Genomic DNA, 19,870 nt, shown 5'->3' on the forward strand with positions numbered 1-19,870 from the left:
TGCATGTAACTGTACAGTACTAAGTTCTTCCACAGCTTTTTCAGCCTTTTGATTCCCCTCTAAGGCTTCCAAAAGAACTACTATTCCTTGTTCTTTTTTATCTACTGGAGTAATTAGCTGCCACATGGCAATCTTTTTCCTCCATGCACTATAGCTGGTTTCCTCCCCAAACTTGGGAGGAGATTTTCTGGATACTGATGACATTTCTATATTACAGTAACCATCCTCTGCTACCATTGAAAAACCAGATTATTTATTTCTTATTCAAATAGAATATAAATAACATGCATTAATTAAATAACAAAACATATAAGGTTGCATGCACTAATAAAAATAGGTCTAACCCCTAGCAAGCACAAACTATAATCAACTTATTGTTAAACACAAAACACAAAAGAGAACCTAATAGAGAAAGGGAAAAAATCACTGAATCAAATAGAAGAGAACTACAATAGCATACATAAACAAAAGCATAACTTAACATTAAGTTACTACAAGAAAAACTTTCAATCTACAAAAGATAACACAAAATAAACATACAAAATATATTCTTAACATAGGTAATGAAGTCGTTAGTTAATTATTTGCTTAGAACAAAAGTACGTTTAGTGACATAAATTTAATGTTGTTGCGTGTTTACCAATGTATATAAAAACGAACTATAAACATTTAACAAACTAACTGCTGTGCTTTTTACTGTAACAGGGACGCTAGCCTAAAAAGCTAAACAATGGAACCTACTAAACGTTTGTTTACTTCTTTAAAGTCAAGGCCACATCTTTGTAGGTTTCCAATAATTATTAAAACATACCATAAACATTTATGTTGAATATTTGTTTTATTTCTATGGCTTTAATTAAGAAAGTTAGCTACCAAATTAATTGCAAAGAAAATCAATAACAAGTGAAATTCTAAAAAAACTAAATGGCTAGTAGTGAAATATTTTATAATTATTGACAGTGAAATATTTAAATATTCACAGGTTTTACTAAGGATATTTTTAACTAATATTCTTCCTCTTCTTCTTCCCCTTCTCCTTCTACGGAATCGACTGCGACTTCTTCGTAGTCCTTCTCAAGAGCTGCAAGATCCTCACGAGCCTCGGAGAACTCACCTTCTTCCATTCCCTCGTTGACGTACCTGGAATAACGAGGTTGTAAGTTAGCGACAGTTACGACATGAAGTCATCAAGTTAGAGATTAGTTGGACTACTTACCAATGGATGAAAGCACGCTTGGCGTACATAAGATCGAACTTGTGATCCAAATGAGCCCAAGCCTTTGCAATGACGGTGGTGTTGCTCAACATGCACACAGCTCGTTGGACTTTGGCGAGATCGCCTCGTGGAACAACAGTTGGTGGCTGGTAGTTGATTCCGACCTTGAATCCAGTTGGGCACCAATCGACGAACTAAAAGTTAAATAGACATTTTAAAACGGAGAAATTTAAGGCGCGATAAGATAGTTAAAGGAAGTATACAGTAAGTAGGAGAAATAAGCAACGCTAGTTTACTTACTTGGATGGTACGTTTGGTCTTGATGGTTGCAATGGCAGCGTTGACATCCTTGGGGACTACGTCACCACGGTACAACATGCAGCAAGCAATGTACTTGCCGTGACGAGGATCGCACTTGATCATCTGGTTGGCTGGCTCGAAGCAAGCATTGGTGATCTCAGCCACGGAAAGTTGCTCATGGTAAGCTTTCTCAGCGGAGATAACTGGACTGTACGTCACAAGAGGGAAATGGATACGTGGGTAGGGCACCAAGTTTGTCTGGAACTCTATAAAAAAACGATATTTTAAGGGGTGTGTTTTTAAGCATAATTTAGTTCAAAAAAAAGCGTAGAAATTAAATATTTACCGGTCAAATCGACGTTCAAAGCACCATCGAATCTCAACGAAGCGGTGATGGAGGAAACGATTTGAGCCATCAACCTGTTCAAGTTGGTGTAAGTTGGACGCTCAATGTCCAAGTTACGGCGACAAATGTCATAAACTGCCTCGTTGTCGACCATGAAAGCACAGTCAGAGTGCTCAAGGGTGGTATGGGTGGTCAGGATCGAGTTGTAAGGCTCGACAACAGCGGTGGAGACCTAAATAAATAAAATAACGTAAGTTTTTACCAAAATATTTATACCAATTTAATGTTATTTTTAAAGTTTGATTTTCTTACCTGGGGAGCTGGGTAAATGGCAAACTCAAGCTTGGATTTCTTCCCGTAATCGACGGAGAGTCTCTCCATAAGAAGAGAGGTGAATCCGGATCCGGTGCCTCCTCCGAAGGAGTGGAAGATCAGGAATCCCTGGAGCCCGGTGCACTGGTCAGCGAGTTTTCGGATTCGGTCAAGAACAAGGTCCACAATTTCTTTCCCGACGGTGTAGTGACCACGAGCGTAGTTGTTGGCTGCGTCCTCTTTCCCTGTGATCAATTGCTCGGGGTGGAACAACTGTCGGTAGGTACCTTTTCGAACCTCATCTGGGGAACAAAATTCAATGTTAAACTCTTGTTTTTTACAAAATTTTAGTTTTTTTTTTATTATTATTTTTTTTGACAACTTACCAACGACAGTTGGTTCAAGGTCGACGAACACGGCTCTTGGGACATGTTTTCCTGCTCCAGTTTCGCTGAAGAAGGTGTTGAAAGAGTCGTCTCTTCCTCCGATGGTCTTGTCACTTGGCATCTGGCCGTCAGGTTGGATTCCATGCTCGAGGCAGTACAACTCCCAGCAAGCATTTCCGATCTGGACCCCGGCTTGGCCGACGTGGATTGAGATACATTCAGGCTAAAGGTAAAGAAAGGTAATGTAAAACCTTCTAATACTTTCTCATAACTTAAAGTGGGGAGCCTGTGTAAATATTAAACCATGCAATCGCTGTTGAAAACCTCTTATCAAGCGCAACGATACACTTCACTGCTTTAAAAGTATGTTAAACAAATATAAGAGAAATATAACTTTATCTGTTAACGTATATTTAAATAGTTTACTCGTTTCGTATTTTCAAATTTAAAACTAAAATTCACAGATTAAAGTAAAAATTATAACGATTTTAAAAAACGCATGAAGTCATTTAAAGAAAGCTTTTATTATCAATATTTTAACTTAATTTGTGGCCCAATTTATAAGAAATAAACATAGCAGTCTGCCAGGATGTTATAAAATATTATACCTTTACTTTAATATTACTTAATGTAACCCACTATCAAATTTACCCCAAATTATTGACCCACACCCACTCCCTATTTTAAAACAAACATATTAAACTTACATCATAAATATAATGTTTGGTGACCATGCCATAACATACCTAAAATCTTTATGTAAACATTAATACTTTTGGCATGTTTTAAATCATTAAATTGATTTTGTCATTTTTTTCCGTCGCATTGTTGCAATATTAATTGTATATCGAATTTATTATTTACTTTTATCAATGCGCGAAAAACCAAAATAAATAAATAAATAAAAATATAAAATTAACATAAACTTACCATTTTGATGAGTAATTTTTTTATTTTTTATTTTGGTTTAGTTAGTAGTTGAAGTTGAAACGTAAAATAATCGCTGAATAGCTTGTTGACAGTTAGGTGCCTTTTGCTAATTCAAAGTGTGTACCAACCCCATTCGCTATTCTAAACAATAAAAAACAAATATTCTATTGATCGATATTCTAAAGATTCGTTGGGTTGTGATGTCATTATTGGTATTGTTCGCAACAGCGTGTGTTCGTAATACGATGGTGTTTGGTTACACGTGATGTCAGAGAATTGCTGGGGTTAAGCTGTGGGAGGCTTTTAAGTTAATGAAATTACTTTGTCTTTCTGTATTTAATTCATTAGCTGATTTAATTCCTTAGCTTTTATGGGAAAATATTTATGTTTGTTCTTTTTATATATTTGTTGAAATTATTTAAAACATATGACGCCCTATTTGTTTTATTCGCTCATATAAATATTAGTAAAAATGATTGGCATTAGTTAAAAACCTAAAATCGCAAAAAAATTGTTTTATTATTAATATTTTATTCGTTTTTAACAAATATTTTATAGTTGGCTGATGATTTAAACAAGAATAGCGGTTTAAAATTGCTTAACCAAATGAATCACAATTTTTTTTGTAAATGTTAAGAATATTATCTTAAAGTTGAATAAATAAACGTTCCTTTGTTTTAATAAAACGACAAATCTTTCAATAAACATCGTTTCCATAACAACTGGTATGTAGGAGTAACAGACTCGATATTGAATTACTTATAAAAGTTGATGAAACCACGGGCAAGTAAAAACTGGTTCGGTGTTAAACAAACAAGTTAAATCAACAAACCGAACCACCTTCGTTACTAAGCGGGAAAAATTGAATACTTCTATTTATTTTGTATTTGTTTATCCTCGATGTGGAAAGGTCGACTTTACGGCCTAAACATAGAGTAACACCAGTTACCCCAACCTAGTCTTAAGTTGCCTTTAACAGTTTGGGATATTATGGATTATGATTGCCCGATAATTATGCTGCTGATTAAGTGCTGGCTTTGTTGGGACCGACGCATTAATTTTTTTCCAAAAACATAATTCATGTTTATTATTAATTGTTAATTAATTAATTTTACCAGTTTAACAATAATTAATTCGTCGAATTTAAGACTGGGCTGGTTTAACGAAGTCACCATTAATAATAAGCAAATAAGAATCTTTTAGCATGAGTATAATACCTAACTGCCCGCACTACGGGCTTTTCGTTTTACTAGTAAAATTTAGAATGAGTTTAATCAGAAAGCGGATTATTTTCTGCGAAAAATGGAGAAGGAGGCAACAAAGAAATATCGAGAAGATTTAAAAGGGCAAGGATACAGTGACAAACAAATTATAAAAATGACCGCAAGTTCTTCTACGACAAAACCGAAAAACGAAACCCAAAAACCTAAAAGTAAACCAACATCAAACTCACATCGAAGCGACCCAAAAACTGTAACTAAACCATCACAAATAACCATAGAAACAGCCCCAATATTAACTCCTACTTCGACGACGGGTCACCCCTACGGAAAATGGCAAACAGTTTCTGAGATTCCAAAACAAGAAACTTTTAATCAAGTTACTCTAAAACCTGCCGCTCCTAAAGAAGAAAAAATAGAGTTTGCAGAGAAGAGAATAATTAATGTTGACTCTAGTTCTGGGCCGACTGCTTTTAAAAAAAGGAAAACCGACTCGAAAGCGAAATACAGATTTTCGAAAAGCGAAAATACTCTTCGAAAGCGAAATACAGATTAAAAATAATTTTTTATGTTAATCTTTTACAGAACATGAAAGAAATATGTTGGTTCTTAGTTAACATACTTGTTTTTAATGTTTTTGTTATGATAAAAAATTCTAAGTGAAATTTTCTGATAAATTATTATTTCCTGTTATAAAATTTTTTTTGATGTTAATTTGTTGGCAAAAACAAAAACATTAAATTGAAGGTTTTATAAAGAACTTACCACAAGATTTTAAATTGATAATTACTAGTCCATGGCTTGCCCTACAGCATTTGAATTGTTTTGATAACTAATACAGCTCATGATAATATACCCGAGCACCACATATGGTATTTTATTTTGTAGGTCTATTAATTGGACATATGTGCAAAAGGTTTACTATTTTAAATTTATTATTCTTTTTATATTTTTAGGTTATTTAAATATGAAAAAATGTAGTTTTTTATAAATTTAATTAGAAATTCTTCACTTATAAGTGGATGTCTGGCTTCAGAACAAAGATAAAACTTTCTTGTTGTTTTGTTCGAAGAGGCCAGGCCAGATGACCTCTCAATATGACTGGTCACAAGGTGGCAGTATTGATCGTGTAAGCGAGGAATCCATTAATGAAGAAGCAGAGGCCAGCTATGGGTTGCTTAGCAACCAACGGCGCAGAGTCAGCGAAGGTAAATCAATTTACTTTTTTTATGAAAAACATAAAATTAAAACCTTAAAAGGTGTTAAATTAGAAAAAGCTCAAAAATATTTATTTAATTTTTAAAAATAAATTAAAAAAGACAATGTCTTATCTTTCAAGTTATTAAGTATATATTTCAAGAAACAAATGTTGTTTATTGAAGATAAAGATAAGTGGTACTATGATAAAATAACTTCAACCACAAGCCAGCAGCATTGAGCAAACTAACTCCCTTGTTGTTTTACTTTGCAAAAATTTGTAATTTGTTAAAGATTAAGCTCTCAGTTATGCTTGCTTTGTTAGTTTAGTCACTGTAACTGGTCATAACCTAATATGGTTTAAAGTCCAGTGCTAAAAACTAGTATACATAAATGCATTAAGAGTGGATTATTTAAAGGTATATAATGTTAAATTAGATATATTTGTTTGTGTGTGCAATTAATAGATAATGCAACTGCATTTAAATTTTAATTTATAAATATTAAGTTTACTTTTATTGCAATTTAAAATTAAGACTATTTGTGATAGGTTTTTTTAACTGTATGTACTTTCAGCTCTTTAAAGTTTTTTAATTTATAAAAGTCCTGGCTACTTGTGCCCCTGTTTTCTTATAATATTGCAGTTTATTTTTTGCTGTTAAAGTTTAGATAAATATGTTAAAATATATAACTTTAACTTTTTTATATTTTAGATATGGAATGCGTAATTGGAAAGGGATCTCCTGATGAACTTCTTTGTATTGGGTATAAAAAGAATCATTGGAAATTTGTACTCAGTGTACTTGCTACCGTACGTTTTTAAATTATTTTCTAAAATATTTTTTTGGGATGCTTTTTGTTAAACTAATTCTGACAAAGATTTTTATTGATAATTGCCAAAGTTAAATTACAACTTTAAGTTCTTTTTTATTACAAGTAGCAAACATTGCAAAAATGTATTTATTTTTCATGCAATTTTTACGGTGTTTGCCTTTTTAATTTTGACATTTTAAATTTTCAAATCAGCTGACTAAGTAGGATCAGTTGTGAAACTATAACATAATAATTTATTACTATTTTACAACAACATTTTATTGCCTATAAACTTACATAACCTATTTATTCTATAAACTTTTTTAAAATACTTAATAATAAATATTTAAATTTTAAATCACAATTAGGTACTGTCTGGTGGATTCCTCCTTCTTGTATTTTATTGGAGGGAAGATTGGAGATTGAAATGGACGCATACAGTAACAACTTTGAATTGTTCAACTTCTGTTCTCCTACAAACTACTGACGATACTAATCAGGTTTGTTGGGGGGTTTATTATCTGTGGTAGGTGATAGCTTGTTCTACGAACTGTATTTCAATTGTCATAGTATAGTCACAACTTTATACTAATATTTGCCAGTGATAATTCGCTCACACACAACTCGCAGTTTTATTTATAAGTCTATCAATTGGACATATGTTATATATAGATATATCCTTAATAAAAAGATTTCCAACTTTGCAGAATTAAAAACTTGACTGCTTTGGTTAATTCTTGTGGCTTTTATAACTGCAATGGATAAATGCGTTGATATTATTGTTTAATAAGCAATTATAATCTATAATATCCCAAATTATCGAAGCCAACTTAAGACTGGGTTAGAGTAACAGTTGTTACTTTATGTTTAGGTGAAGTCAACCTTTCTGTATCGGGAATAATAAGTGCATAAAAATATTTTACTTTATTAACTAATGTTACATTTTATTTCAGAAATTTGTTGCTGAAATTAATATAATGTCGTCAGAGCTGGCTTTGCTTATCTCCAATAATTATCCAGGATCTGGGTAAATTAAGTTAATATTTTATTTATACCATGTGTTAAGTGTTTTAATTGAGTCAAGTATTGTTAAAGTACTAAATTTTAGGTGGTTTTTTTGGATAAAACATGTAATTTTTAGGGTAAAATTGTTTAAATTTAGTTTATTTAGGTACTTAGTTTTGCAATTATTTATTAAAATTTAATCAACTTTGTATTATTTAGTGTTGTTGTTTTGCTATTATTAAACAAAAGTTAATTAAATGACACTCTAAAACTTGATTAAACTTATTTATTTTTAAACATGCAGAGACAATTATGGAAGTCAACAAAATGATGAGTTTAAATATTTTCAACATCATTGTTCGAAATATATTTGGAATTTTGAACAAAATGTAAGTGTTTACCTTGTTAGATTGACAATTATTTTGTATTTGTTTATCCTTTACGTTACAAGGCTGACGTTATAACTTAAACATAGAGTAACATTACTTACCCCGACCCAGTCTCAAGTTGATTTTGGCAGTTTGGAATATTATAGATTCTAATTGTCTGATAATTAAGCTGCTGATTTTGAAAGCAGTAGGGATTGAACCCAGAACCTTTTGTAGTAAAGCAAATGTTCCAACCATTCACTACACCACTCTGTTTTTTTAATATTTAAAAAAAACTTCAGTGTTATGATTAACTTTATTTTAATTCCAATTATACTGTGATGTCATAATAATTAATTATTTATATTCCAGACTTTTGTGGAACTCGGTGGTTTGGACAACCAGGTGACTCTTGAGCAACTTCATCAGAACTCCACCGGAGGATTGAACTTGGATGAGATCTCGAGAAGAAGTTGTTTGTTTGGGAGTAATCTTATCACTGTTAAGGTAGAGTTTGAGTGGAGTTTAACTTGAGTATTTTTTAAGTTTTTTTTATAGTTATCCTCAATGTGGTAAGGTCAACTTCACGACCTAAACATAGAGTAACATTTGTTACTCCGACCCAATCGCGAATTGCCTTTAGCAGTTTAGGAGATTATACAGATTATAATTGCCCAATAATTAAACTGCTGATTAAGCACTGGCTCAGCAGAAGTTTCTAGCATTTAAAGAAGCTTACTCAAGGGTGTTACAGCATAGGAATATTGGGGATCAAACTCAGGGCCCCATGTAGTAATGCCAAGCATTGTAACCTCTACACCATACTGATAAATAATCTTCTTATGAATCTTAAAATCTCTGCTTAATGACCTTCAGTTAGTTATGTGACCTCGACCCACTTTGGTGCTGTAGTAAATTTAGTTGTTGACTTACCAATATTATTTGTTTAAAAGTCACAAGGTTCTTGGTTGAAAATAATGACAACAAAACGGCAGCAGAGGGATTTAAACTCTAGACCTTGAATTAAAAACCATTTCAAGTTACCTTTTTAAACTACTACATACATTTTAAATTTAAAAGAGTCAATTTTTTTTATATATTATTTGCAAACCATAACTATGTGCGTCATATAATATTTTTTCTGCAAACAATAACTACTTACACAAATGCTATCTGTTAAATTTTAACCCAAATTTTTCAGATTCCTGGATATTTTATGTTGTTAGTTTCTGAGATTTTGAACCCATTTTACGTTTTCCAACTTTTTGCTGTTATATTCTGGATGTTTGACGATTATTATATTTATGCAACCGCTATTTTTGTTATTTCTATTTTCTCTGCGATTGCATCTCTTATACAGGTAAGCCTGAACATCAATTTGTTCCTATTAAATTTATTGTTTATTTATCTATGATGTGGAAAAGCCGATTTTACGACTAAAACATAGAGTAACATTTGCTACTCCGACCCGGTCTTGAGTTGTCTTTGGCAGTTTGGGATATTAGAGATTATAATTGCCCGATTATTATGCTGATTAAGTGCTGGCTCAGCAGGAGTTTAAATTGTTTAAGAAACCTTACTTAAGAGCACTACAGAATGAAAGCAGTTTGGTTTAATAATTAATCTGCAAATTAGTTTAAATTCCAACTTTTGGATAACTTTCCTAACTTTAACTTTGTGCAAAATACTCCACAAGTTATTCTGTTGACCTAACATAAAAATTTGAAATTGAAATTTATAAATAAAGCAACAGAATTAAAATAAAATTAATTTTTAAGGTAAGAACTGAAAGAGTTAACCTCCATAAAATGGTGGAGTATCACAACGAGACAAAAGTTATCGTCCAGCGGCAGGATTCTAACTCACAATCTGGAGTTAAACAAGTTGAGGTCAGTACATTTCACTTTTAACAATAAAAGTTTTTTGTTTCTATGTTGTTAAGGACAGGGATTTAAGGATAATTTTTTACTCCTTTTTAGTAGATGGTTTCATGTTTTAGGACCAACATTTTTAAAATTAAGTTTGTGCCAATTTTGTCATTAAACACATTTTTTTTAGTAATTTTAGTGATTAGTTTTAAATAAAAAAGGAAAAAAGTTTAGTTAGTTAAGCTTTTGTATTTTAAAAATTGCTTCAAAATTTTTTAAAACTTTTTTTATCTTAAGGTTTGGAGCAAAGAATTGGTTCCGGGCGATGTGATTATAGTGCCACCTAATGGAATGTTGTTACCGTGCGATTCTGCTCTTGTGTCAGGTACGACTGCTTTAAGACTAAGTGTTTTAACATTTTTGTGTCAAAAGAAATAATTTACCCAAGCACCACAAATGGCAGTTTTAAAAGGCCTCTAATGTAAACAAGTCCATTAAACACCCCATATATATACAAAGTTCTTTATTTTTTTTATATACGGAATTTTATTTCTACTTGAAGTCTGATATTGTGGTATGCTGGTCATGGCGATGGATTACGAGCCAATAGGTTTTAGACTTGAGCTGCACCAAATGCCACACTATTCACTCTTAAGCCCAGCATTTACAGATAGCTTAAACACACCAAAAGGTTTCGGGTTCAAGCTGCACCAATGCCACACTATTCACCCTTGAGCCAAGTGTTTACAGATAGCTTTAACACACCAAAAAGTTTTGGGTTCAAGCTGCACCAATGCCACATTATTTGCTCTTGGAGCCCAGTGTTTACTGATAGCTTTAACACACCAAAAAGTTTTGGGTTCAAGCTGCACCAATGCCACACTATTCACCCTTGAGCCAAGTGTTTACAGATAGCTTTAACACACCAAAAAGTTTTGGGTTCAAGCTGCACCAATGCCACATTATTTGCTCTTGGAGCCCAGTGTTTACTGATAGCTTTAACACACCAAAAAGTTTTGGGTTCAAGCTGCACCAATGCCACACTATTCACCCTTGAGCCAAGTGTTTACAGATAGCTTTAACACACCAAAAGGTTTCGGGTTCAAGCCACACCAATGCCACACTATTTGCCCTTGAGCCCAGTGTTTACTGATAGCTTTAACACACCAAAAAGTTTTGGGTTCAAGCTGCACCAATGCCACACTATTCACCCTTAAGCCTGGGTTTACAGATAGCTTAAACACACCAAAAGGTTTCGGGTTCAAGCTGCACCAATGCCACACTATTCACCCTTGAGCCAAGTGTTTACAGATAGCTTTAACACACCAAAAAGTTTTGGGTTCAAGCTGCACCAATGCCACATTATTTGCTCTTGGAGCCCAGTGTTTACTGATAGCTTTAACACACCAAAAAGTTTTGGGTTCAAGCTGCACCAATGCCACACTATTCACCCTTGAGCCAAGTGTTTACAGATAGCTTTAACACACCAAAAGGTTTCGGGTTCAAGCCACACCAATGCCACACTATTTGCCCTTGAGCCCAGTGTTTACTGATAGCTTTAACACACCAAAAAGTTTTGGGTTCAAGCTGCACCAATGCCACACTATTCGCCCTTGAGCCCGGCGTTTACAGATAGCTTAAACACACCAAAAGGTTTCGGGTTCAAGCTGCACCAATGCCACACTATTCACCTTGAGCCAAGTGTTTACAGCACATTTTTTTCCCAATAATATAAAAACCTATCAATTTCATAGATACTAAAATTTTAAATTTTGTAACTTTTACTTACAGGGACTTGTATTGTGGATGAAAGCATGCTGACAGGAGAGAGTGTTCCTGTCACTAAAACACCACTTCCCAGCAGTGAGAGGGAGATGAAGAACTTTTACACCACGGAGGAGCTTAAACGCCACACTCTGTTTTGTGGAACCCAAGTCCTTCAAACAAGGTCAGTTTAGAGCTGGTATGTCTAATATTTATAGTCAACACCTGAGATCTTGGGTTTGATTTCCACTGCTGACATGTTGCAGCATCTTTAAGTAAGACCTGAGATCCTGGGTTTAATTCCCACTGCTGGCATGTTGTAACATCCTTGAGTAAGGTGTAAGATTCTGGGTTTAATTCCCACTGCTGGCATGTTGTAGCATCCTTTAGTAAGACCTGAGATCCTGGGTTTGATTCCCACTGCTGGCATGTTGTAGCATCCTTTAGTAAGACCTGAGATCCTGGGTTTGATTCCCACTGCTGGCATGTTGTAGCATCCTTTAGTAAGACCTGAGATCCTGGGTTTGATTCCCACTGCTGACATGTTGTAGCATCCTTAAATAAAACCTGAGATCCTGGGTTTGATTTTCACTGCTAGCATGTTGTAGCATCCTTAAATAATACCTGAGATCCTGGGTTTGATTCCCACTGCTGGCATGTTGTAACATTCTTAAGTAAGACTTAAGATCCTGGGTTTGATTTCCACTGCTAGCATGTTGTAGCATCCTTAAGTAAGACCTGAGATCCTGGGTTTGATTTTCCTGCTAGATTTTTTAAAATAAACTTAAAAAAACAATTATAATTTTAACTATAACCCAACAAACTTATCTAAATAAACTTTGGGTATTGGTAATTTTTACTATGTCAATACCTAAATATCGCATTTTAAAAATAAAATCTACTTTCAGATTTTATCGGGGTGAATTGGTAAAAGCAGTGGTAGTTCGAACAGGTTATCATACAGCTAAAGGAAGACTGGTTCACAGTATTTTGTATCCGAAACCAGTTGATATGAAGTTACTGAGAGATGCTTACACTTTTGTGTTTATACTTGCTCTTATAGCTATGTGTGGGTTCATATACACTGTTATAATACAGGTATTTAAAACAATTTTTATTTTTTCTGATAACAGTTTTTTTTTTTTTACTTAAAATTGGTATTTAATTACTTTTTCTACAGCCCTTTCACATTAACAATCTATATATAATAGAGCTTGGCAGACATATATAAAAATATATTAAAGTTAGAAGTCTATAAAATAAATAAAACTGCTGTTTATGGTGTGCAGGTAAATTATTGTGGGCAAATATTAGTTGAGAGTTGTGACCATATTATGACAATTGAAATCCCAACCATAGGACGGGTTATTTACTAATATTACTTAATAATAATGAGCACAATAACAGTATTTTAAAGCAAGCAACTATGCCGCCAATTTAACCTTTTAGTCTTTACTTACATATATATGTTAACAATGTTTTCTATACAGCATTTGCAAGGGGAGTCTGCTCGAGATATTGCTTTTAATGCAATCGACCTTATTACAATATCCGTGCCTCCTGCCCTACCATTAGCCATGACAATTGGAATCATCTATGCTCAGATGAGGCTCAAGAAACAGAGGATCCACTGCATCAGTCCACAGAGGATTAATATTAGTGGACAAGTGGGTGGATTTTTTTCCTACTATTTTTCCACCTAAACTTCTAGGTTAAATTTAACTGCTGTTATGTTATTTGTTAGGTAGTGTGTTAAACAATGATTGTTATAAACTATAAATATAAGTTGATAGATGGACATTATATATACATAAGCTTATGGGTTCAATCCCCTTTGCTTCCAAGCTATAGTCCCTTTAAGTAAGGTAATAATATAAGTGGTAAGAACTCCTGCCAAACCCAAAAAAACAATTAACAGATTAATTATTGGGCAATTATAAACTGTAATAACACAAACTACCAAGGCAACTTAAGACTGGGTCAGGGTAACAAATGTTACTCTATGTTTAAGTTGTGAAGTCGACCTACTACATTAAGGATAAATAAATATTAAAAAATAGATATTTTTGCCAAACAAGGCTTAAATCTAGACAGAGGTAACAGAAGTATCTTTAACATACACTTTCCAAGTCTAGGTTTAAATCCTCTATAAAATTTAAATATCAGTTTACTAATAACTTGAATGTTTTTAAACAGGTTGATGTCGTGGCATTTGACAAAACTGGAACTTTAACTGAAGATGGATTAGATTTAGCTGAAGTAATTCCAGTTAACCACGAACTACCACAAGCTGAAAACAACTGCAAGTTCAGGGAACCTATTCAGGCAGAAAACTTAAAATTTCAACTTGGTTTGGACGATAAGTTGTTGCATGGTATGTTAACTTGTCATACTTTAACTACCATTGACGGGGATGTAACCGGAGACCCTCTGGACCTTAAAATGTTTGAAGCAACAGGTTGGAGGCTAGTTGAACCATCAGTAAGTTTTAAAAATTGATTTTATAATTTAACGGAATTTTTGTATTTTAATAAAGTTTTAATAAAAAATTGGATTCTAATAATTTTTTGTTTTTTTTAACTACAAAAAATAATTAATTTATTTTAATAAAAAAATATTTTAAGCAGTTTGAGGCAATTTAACTTTGGTGGTTGTTGAACTTTGGACCCCAGGTCTTAGTTTTTCATTAAAAAATAACATGGTAGCAGTAGGAATCAAACTCAGGATCTCATGTAGTAGTGTAACCTATACCACTGCACCAAGGATTTAAATAGTTTCATTAAACTCAGAGTTTTATTGTTAGATTGAAGATGAAAGTAAGTACGATCAACTTCAAACGACCTACGTTCGACCTTCAAATAACTTACTTAAAGACCAAAAATATTTCCCTGATTCTACTGCATCACTGGCGGTAAGTTGAATGTATTTATTTTTTAAAAACACTTAAAAATGTTGTTTAGCCAAACACAAATAAGTTAAGACCTGTGAATTTATAAGATTTAACCTGGCTTAGCTTTTTGTTCTCTTATAATATTGTAGTGTTTTTTATGTGAAAATGTCAACTTCACAGTCCTAAACATAGAGTAACATCAGTTACCCTGACCCAGTCCTGAGTTGACTTTAGCAGTTTGGGATATTATAGATTATATTTGCTCGATAAGTAAACTGCTGATTTGGCTTAACAGGAGGTTATACTGTTTACAGCGCAATAATGCTTGGTTTGTTCGGTGTATAGACTAAATGGTACTAGTTGGTTATAAATCTCGGCCTGTTTGTTATATATGTGTTAGTTATAGAGCTTGGCTTTAATATGATTGTTTATTTATAGAGCTTGGCTTGTTTGTTTTAGACTAAATAGAGCTAGTTGGTTCTGGAGTTTTGTTTGTTACAGTTTTTACCAGTTGGTATTTATGTTTGGATTGCTTACTATTTTTCGGGATTTTTTTTAAAAATTTGCTTATTTTTTAGAGAAATGTCGGTAATATCGAGCGCCTACAACAAAGACAAAATGAAAATATTTTACATCATTTATTATATTTTACATAAAATATTTTACATCATAAAAAAGGCGCGAAAAAAATGAAATTATTTTGTGTAGTTGATTTAATATTCTTCTCCTTCTTCCTCTCCCTCGCCTTCTACGGAATCGACTCCGACTTCTTCGTAATCCTTTTCAAGAGCTGCGAGATCCTCACGAGCCTCGGAGAACTCACCTTCTTCCATTCCCTCGCCGACGTACCTGGAATAACGAGGTTGTAGGTTAGCGACAGTTACTACATCAAGTTACCGAGTTAAAGATTAGTTGGACTACTTACCAATGGACGAAAGCACGCTTGGCGTACATAAGATCGAACTTATGATCCAAACGAGCCCAAGCCTCAGCAATGGCGGTGGTGTTGCTCAACATGCACACAGCTCGTTGGACTTTGGCGAGATCACCTCCTGGAACAACAGTTGGTGGCTGGTAGTTGATTCCGACCTTGAATCCAGTTGGGCACCAATCGACGAACTAAAAGTTAAATAGACATTTTAAAACGGAGAAATTTAAGATGCGTTAAGATAGTTAAAGGTAGTATACGGTAAGTAGAAAAAATAAGCAACACTAGTTTACTTACTTGGATGGTACGTTTGGTCTTAATGGTTGCAATGGCAGCGTTGACGTCCTTGGGGACTACGTCACCACGGTACAACATGCAGCAAGCCATGTACTTGCCGTGACGAGGATCGCACTTGACCATCTGGTTGGCTGGCTCGAAGCAAGCATTGGTGATCTCAGCCACGGAAAGTTGCTCATGGTAAGCCTTCTCAGCAGAGATAACTGGAGCATAGGTAGCCAAAGGGAAATGGATACGTGGGTATGGCACCAAGTTGGTCTGGAACTCTGCAAAAACGGTACAAGGTTATTCTAAATACAAAATTAAGGTTGTTAAGTTTTTTGTACAGTTATTTTAGGTCAATTTACCGGTCAAATCGACGTTCAAAGCACCATCGAATCTCAACGAAGCGGTGATGGAAGAAACGATTTGAGCCATCAACCTGTTCAAGTTGGTGTAAGTTGGTCGCTCAATGTCCAAGTTACGGCAACAAATGTCGTAGATGGCCTCGTTGTCGACCATGAAAGCACAGTCAGAGTGCTCAAGGGTGGTATGGGTGGTCAGGATCGAGTTGTAAGGCTCGACAACAGCGGTGGAGACCTAAATAAATAAAATAACGTAAGTTTTTACCAAAATATTTATAACAATTTAATGTTATTTTTAAAGTTTGATTTTCTTACCTCGGGAGCTGCGTAAATGGCGAACTCAAGCTTGGATTTCTTCCCGTAATCGACGGAGAGTCTCTCCATAAGAAGAGAGGTGAATCCGGATCCGGTGCCTCCTCCGAAGGAGTGGAAGATCAGGAATCCCTGGAGCCCGGTGCACTGGTCAGCGAGTTTTCGGATTCGGTCAAGAACAAGGTCCACAATTTCTTTCCCGACGGTGTAGTGACCACGAGCGTAGTTGTTGGCTGCGTCTTCTTTCCCTGTGATCAATTGCTCGGGGTGGAACAACTGTCGGTAGGTACCGGTTCGAACCTCATCTGGGGAACAAAATTCAATGTTAAACTCTTGTTTTTTACAAAATTTTAGTTTTTTTCTTATTATTTTTTTTTTTGACAACTTACCAACGACAGTTGGTTCAAGGTCGACGAACACGACTCTTGGGACGTGTTTTCCTGCTCCAGTTTCGCTGAAAAAGGTGTTGAAAGAGTCGTCTCCTCCTCCGATGGTCTTGTCACTTGGCATCTGGCCGTCAGGTTGGATTCCATGCTCGAGGCAGTACAACTCCCAGCAAGCATTTCCGATCTGGACTCCGGCTTGGCCGACGTGGATTGAGATACATTCACGCTAAAGGTAAAGAAAGGTAATGTAAAACCTTCTAGAACTTTCTCATAACTTAAAGAAGGACGCCTGTGTAAATATTAAACCGCGCAAGCGCTGTTGAAAACCTCTTATCAAGCGCAACGATACACTTCACTGCTTTAAAAGTATGTTAAACAAATATAAGAGAAATATAACTTTAACTGTTGGCGTATATTTAAATAGTTTACTAATTTCGTATTTTTAAATTTAAAACTAAAATTCACAGATTAAAGTAAAAATTATAACGATTTTAAAAAACGCATGAAGTCATTTAAAGAAAGCTTTTATTATCAATATTTTAACTTAATTTGTGGCCCAATTTATAAGAAATAAACATAGCAGTCTGCCAGGATGTTATAAAATATTATACCTTTACTTTAATATAACTTAATGTAACCCACTATCAAATTTACCCCAAATTATTGACCCACACCCACTCCCTATTTTAAAACATCATAAATATAATGTTTGGTGTTTCATAAATATAATGTTTGGTGACCATGCCATATCATAAATATAATGTTTGGTGACCATGCCATAACATACCTAAAATCTTTATGTAAACATTAATACTTTTGGCATGTTTTAAATCATTAAATTAATTTTGTCGCATTGTTGTAATATTAATTGTATATCGAATTTATTATTTACTTTTATCAATGCGCGAAAAACCAAAATAAATAAATAAATAAAAATATAAAATTAACATAAACTTACCATTTTGATGAGTAATTATTTTTTTTTTATTTTGGTTTAGTTAGTAGTTGAAGTTGAGACGTAAAATAATCGCTGAATAGCTTGTTGACAGTTAGGTGCCTTTTGCTAATTCAAAGTGTGTACCAACCCCATTCGCTATTCTAAACAATAAAAAACAAATATTCTATTGATCGGTATTCTAAAGATTCGTTGGTTTGTGATGTCATTATTGGTATTGTTCGCAACAGCGTGTGTTCGTAATACGATGGTGTTTGGTTGCACGTGATGTCAGAGAATTGCTGGGGTTAAGCTGTGGGAGGCTTTTAAGTTAATGAAATTACTTTGTCTTTTTGTATTTAATTCCTTAGCTAAATAAACGTTCCTTTGTTTTAATAAAACGACAAATCTTTTAATAAACATCGTTTCCATAACAACTAGTATGTAGGAGTAACAGACTCGATATTAAATTACTTATAAACGTTGATGAAACCACGGGCAAGTAAAAACTGGTTCGGTGTTAAACAAACAAGTTAAATCAACAAACCGAACCACCTTCGTTACTAAGCGGGAAAATTAAATACTTCTATTTAATTTATATTTATTTATCCTCGATGTGGAAAGGTCGACTTTACGGCCTAAACATAGAGTAGCACCAGTTACTCCCACCCAGTCTTAAGTTGCCTTTAACAGTTTGGGATATTATGGATTATGATTGCCCGATAATTATGCTGCTGATTAAGTGCTGGCTTTGTTGGGACCAACGCATTAATTTTTTTCCAAAAACATAATTCATGTTTATTATTAATTGTTAATTAATTAATTTTACCAGTTTAACAATAATTAATTCGTCGAATTTAAGACTGGGCTGGTTTAACGAAGTCACCATTAATAATAAGCAAATAAGAATCTTTTAGCATGAGTATAATACCTAACTGCCCGCACTACGGGCTTTCGTTTTACTTATTGAAATTTAACTGGTTACTATTACAGTGGTTGTCGTAATATAGTTGCAACGAAAATGGACTTTTCGCCAGTTAGAGATATTATTGATTATAAATGCCCTCACGAAAAAAAGTAAAATTTAGAATGAGTTTAATCAGAAAGCGGATTATTTTCTGCGAAAAATGGAGAAGGAGGCAACAAAGAAATATCGAGAAGATTTAAAAGGGCAAGGATACAGTGACGAACAAATTATAAAAATGACCGCAAGTTCTTCTACGACAAAACCGAAAAACGAAACCCAAAAACCTAAAAGTAAACCAACATCAAACTCACATCGAAGCGACCCAAAAACTGTAACTAAACCATCACAAATAACCATAGAAACAGCCCCAATATTAACTCCTACTTCGACGACGGGTCACCCCTACGGAAAATGGCAAACAGTTTCTGAGATTCCAAAACAAGAAACTTTTAATCAAGTTACTCTAAAACCTGCCGCTCCTAAAGAAGAAAAAATAGAGTTTGCAGAGAAGAGAATAATTAATGTTGACTCTAGTTCTGGGCCGACTGCTTTTAAAAAAAGGAAAACCGACTCGAAAGCGAAATACAGATTTTCGAAAAGCGAAAATACTCTTCGAAAGCGAAATACAGATTAAAAATAATTTTTTATGTTAATCTTTTACAGAACATGAAAGAAATTTGTTGGTTCTTAGTTAACATACTTGTTTTTAATGTTTTTGTTATGATAAAAAATTCTAAGTGAAATTTTCTGATAAATTATTATTTCCTGTTATAAAATTTTTTTTGATGTTAATTTGTTGGCAAAAACAAAAACATTAAATTGAAGGTTTGTAAAGAACTTACCACAAGATTTTAAATTGATAATTACTAGTCCATGGCTTGCCCTACAGCATTTGAATTGTTTTGATAACTAATACAGCTCATGATAATATACCCGAGCACCGCACATGGTATTTTATTTTGTAGGTCTATTAATTGAACATATGTGCAAAAGGTTTACTATTTTAAATTTATTAATTTTTTTAATATTTTTTTAGATTATTAAACAAGAAAAAAAAATGTAGTTTTTATAAATTGAAATAGAAATT

The 19,870-nt window shown here is 33.8% G+C and overlaps 4 protein-coding genes across 5 annotated transcripts in view; 2 read left to right on the forward strand and 2 right to left on the reverse strand.

The window, feature by feature from the left end:
- The window catches only part of LOC145759369 (polyamine-transporting ATPase 13A3-like), a 17,092-nt gene extending 15,990 nt beyond the window's left edge, over nt 1–1,102 (forward strand). Inside the window, exons 15-16 of one of the 2 annotated variants that reach the window (XR_014286523.1) lie at nt 706–782; nt 983–1,102. Coding sequence is in view for 1 of the 2 variants with exons in the window: in XM_082573185.1 (XP_082429311.1) it covers nt 706–714 (9 nt within the window). In the remaining variant the exon portion in view is untranslated. Of the gene's footprint in view, nt 1–705 lie in introns of both variants that reach the window. The other variant, XM_082573185.1, reaches the window with a different exon arrangement.
- Nucleotides 306–3,645, reverse strand: LOC145759376 (tubulin alpha-1A chain-like). The gene is made up of 7 exons (XM_082573191.1): nt 3,491–3,645; nt 2,561–2,783; nt 2,175–2,476; nt 1,863–2,094; nt 1,517–1,782; nt 1,217–1,410; nt 306–1,140 (listed from the first exon to the last, which is right to left on the reverse strand). The coding sequence occupies exons 1-7, from the start codon at nt 3,491–3,493 to the stop codon at nt 1,005–1,007; spliced, it is 1,356 nt and encodes a 451-aa protein (XP_082429317.1). The 5' UTR covers nt 3,494–3,645; the 3' UTR covers nt 306–1,004.
- Nucleotides 2,669–19,820, forward strand: LOC145759368 (polyamine-transporting ATPase 13A3-like). The gene is made up of 18 exons (XM_082573184.1): nt 2,669–2,799; nt 4,769–5,918; nt 6,621–6,718; nt 7,089–7,220; nt 7,674–7,747; nt 8,030–8,114; nt 8,466–8,600; nt 9,295–9,453; nt 9,872–9,976; nt 10,259–10,346; nt 11,753–11,909; nt 12,634–12,823; nt 13,216–13,392; nt 13,922–14,206; nt 14,529–14,636; nt 15,194–16,778; nt 16,895–17,124; nt 18,810–19,820. The coding sequence occupies exons 2-16, from the start codon at nt 5,795–5,797 to the stop codon at nt 15,269–15,271; spliced, it is 1,995 nt and encodes a 664-aa protein (XP_082429310.1). The 5' UTR covers nt 2,669–2,799; nt 4,769–5,794; the 3' UTR covers nt 15,272–16,778; nt 16,895–17,124; nt 18,810–19,820.
- LOC145759372 (tubulin alpha-1A chain-like) lies at nt 15,239–17,978 on the reverse strand. Its single transcript, XM_082573188.1, has 7 exons — nt 17,841–17,978; nt 16,886–17,108; nt 16,500–16,801; nt 16,188–16,419; nt 15,841–16,106; nt 15,541–15,734; nt 15,239–15,464 (listed from the first exon to the last, which is right to left on the reverse strand). The coding sequence occupies exons 1-7, from the start codon at nt 17,841–17,843 to the stop codon at nt 15,329–15,331; spliced, it is 1,356 nt and encodes a 451-aa protein (XP_082429314.1). The 5' UTR covers nt 17,844–17,978; the 3' UTR covers nt 15,239–15,328.
- Nucleotides 19,821–19,870: the final 50 nt, after the last annotated feature.

This window comes from Corella eumyota, chromosome 7 (genome assembly GCF_963082875.1).
Source record: "Corella eumyota chromosome 7, kaCorEumy4.1, whole genome shotgun sequence".
Lineage (NCBI taxonomy): Eukaryota > Metazoa > Chordata > Ascidiacea > Phlebobranchia > Corellidae > Corella > Corella eumyota.

What these genes read in the sequence shown, in the direction of transcription:
- LOC145759368 (XM_082573184.1), top strand. Translation starts at nt 5,795, where the DNA reads ATGACCTCTCAATATGACTGGTCACAAGGTGGCAGTATTGATCGTGTA. An exon ending in GTAATCTTATCACTGTTAAG is followed by an intron (nt 8,601 to 9,294) that starts GTAGAGTTTGAG and finishes CAAATTTTTCAG; the next exon opens with ATTCCTGGATATTTTATGTT. An exon ending in CGATTGCATCTCTTATACAG is followed by an intron (nt 9,454 to 9,871) that starts GTAAGCCTGAAC and finishes TTAATTTTTAAG; the next exon opens with GTAAGAACTGAAAGAGTTAA.
- LOC145759372 (XM_082573188.1), bottom strand. An exon ending in CCATTTACGCAGCTCCCGAG is followed by an intron (nt 16,420 to 16,499) that starts GTAAGAAAATCA and finishes TTATTTATTTAG; the next exon opens with GTCTCCACCGCTGTTGTCGA. An exon ending in TTTGAACGTCGATTTGACCG is followed by an intron (nt 16,107 to 16,187) that starts GTAAATTGACCT and finishes CCGTTTTTGCAG; the next exon opens with AGTTCCAGACCAACTTGGTG.
- LOC145759376 (XM_082573191.1), bottom strand. An exon ending in CCATTTACCCAGCTCCCCAG is followed by an intron (nt 2,095 to 2,174) that starts GTAAGAAAATCA and finishes TTATTTATTTAG; the next exon opens with GTCTCCACCGCTGTTGTCGA. An exon ending in TTTGAACGTCGATTTGACCG is followed by an intron (nt 1,783 to 1,862) that starts GTAAATATTTAA and finishes GTTTTTTTATAG; the next exon opens with AGTTCCAGACAAACTTGGTG.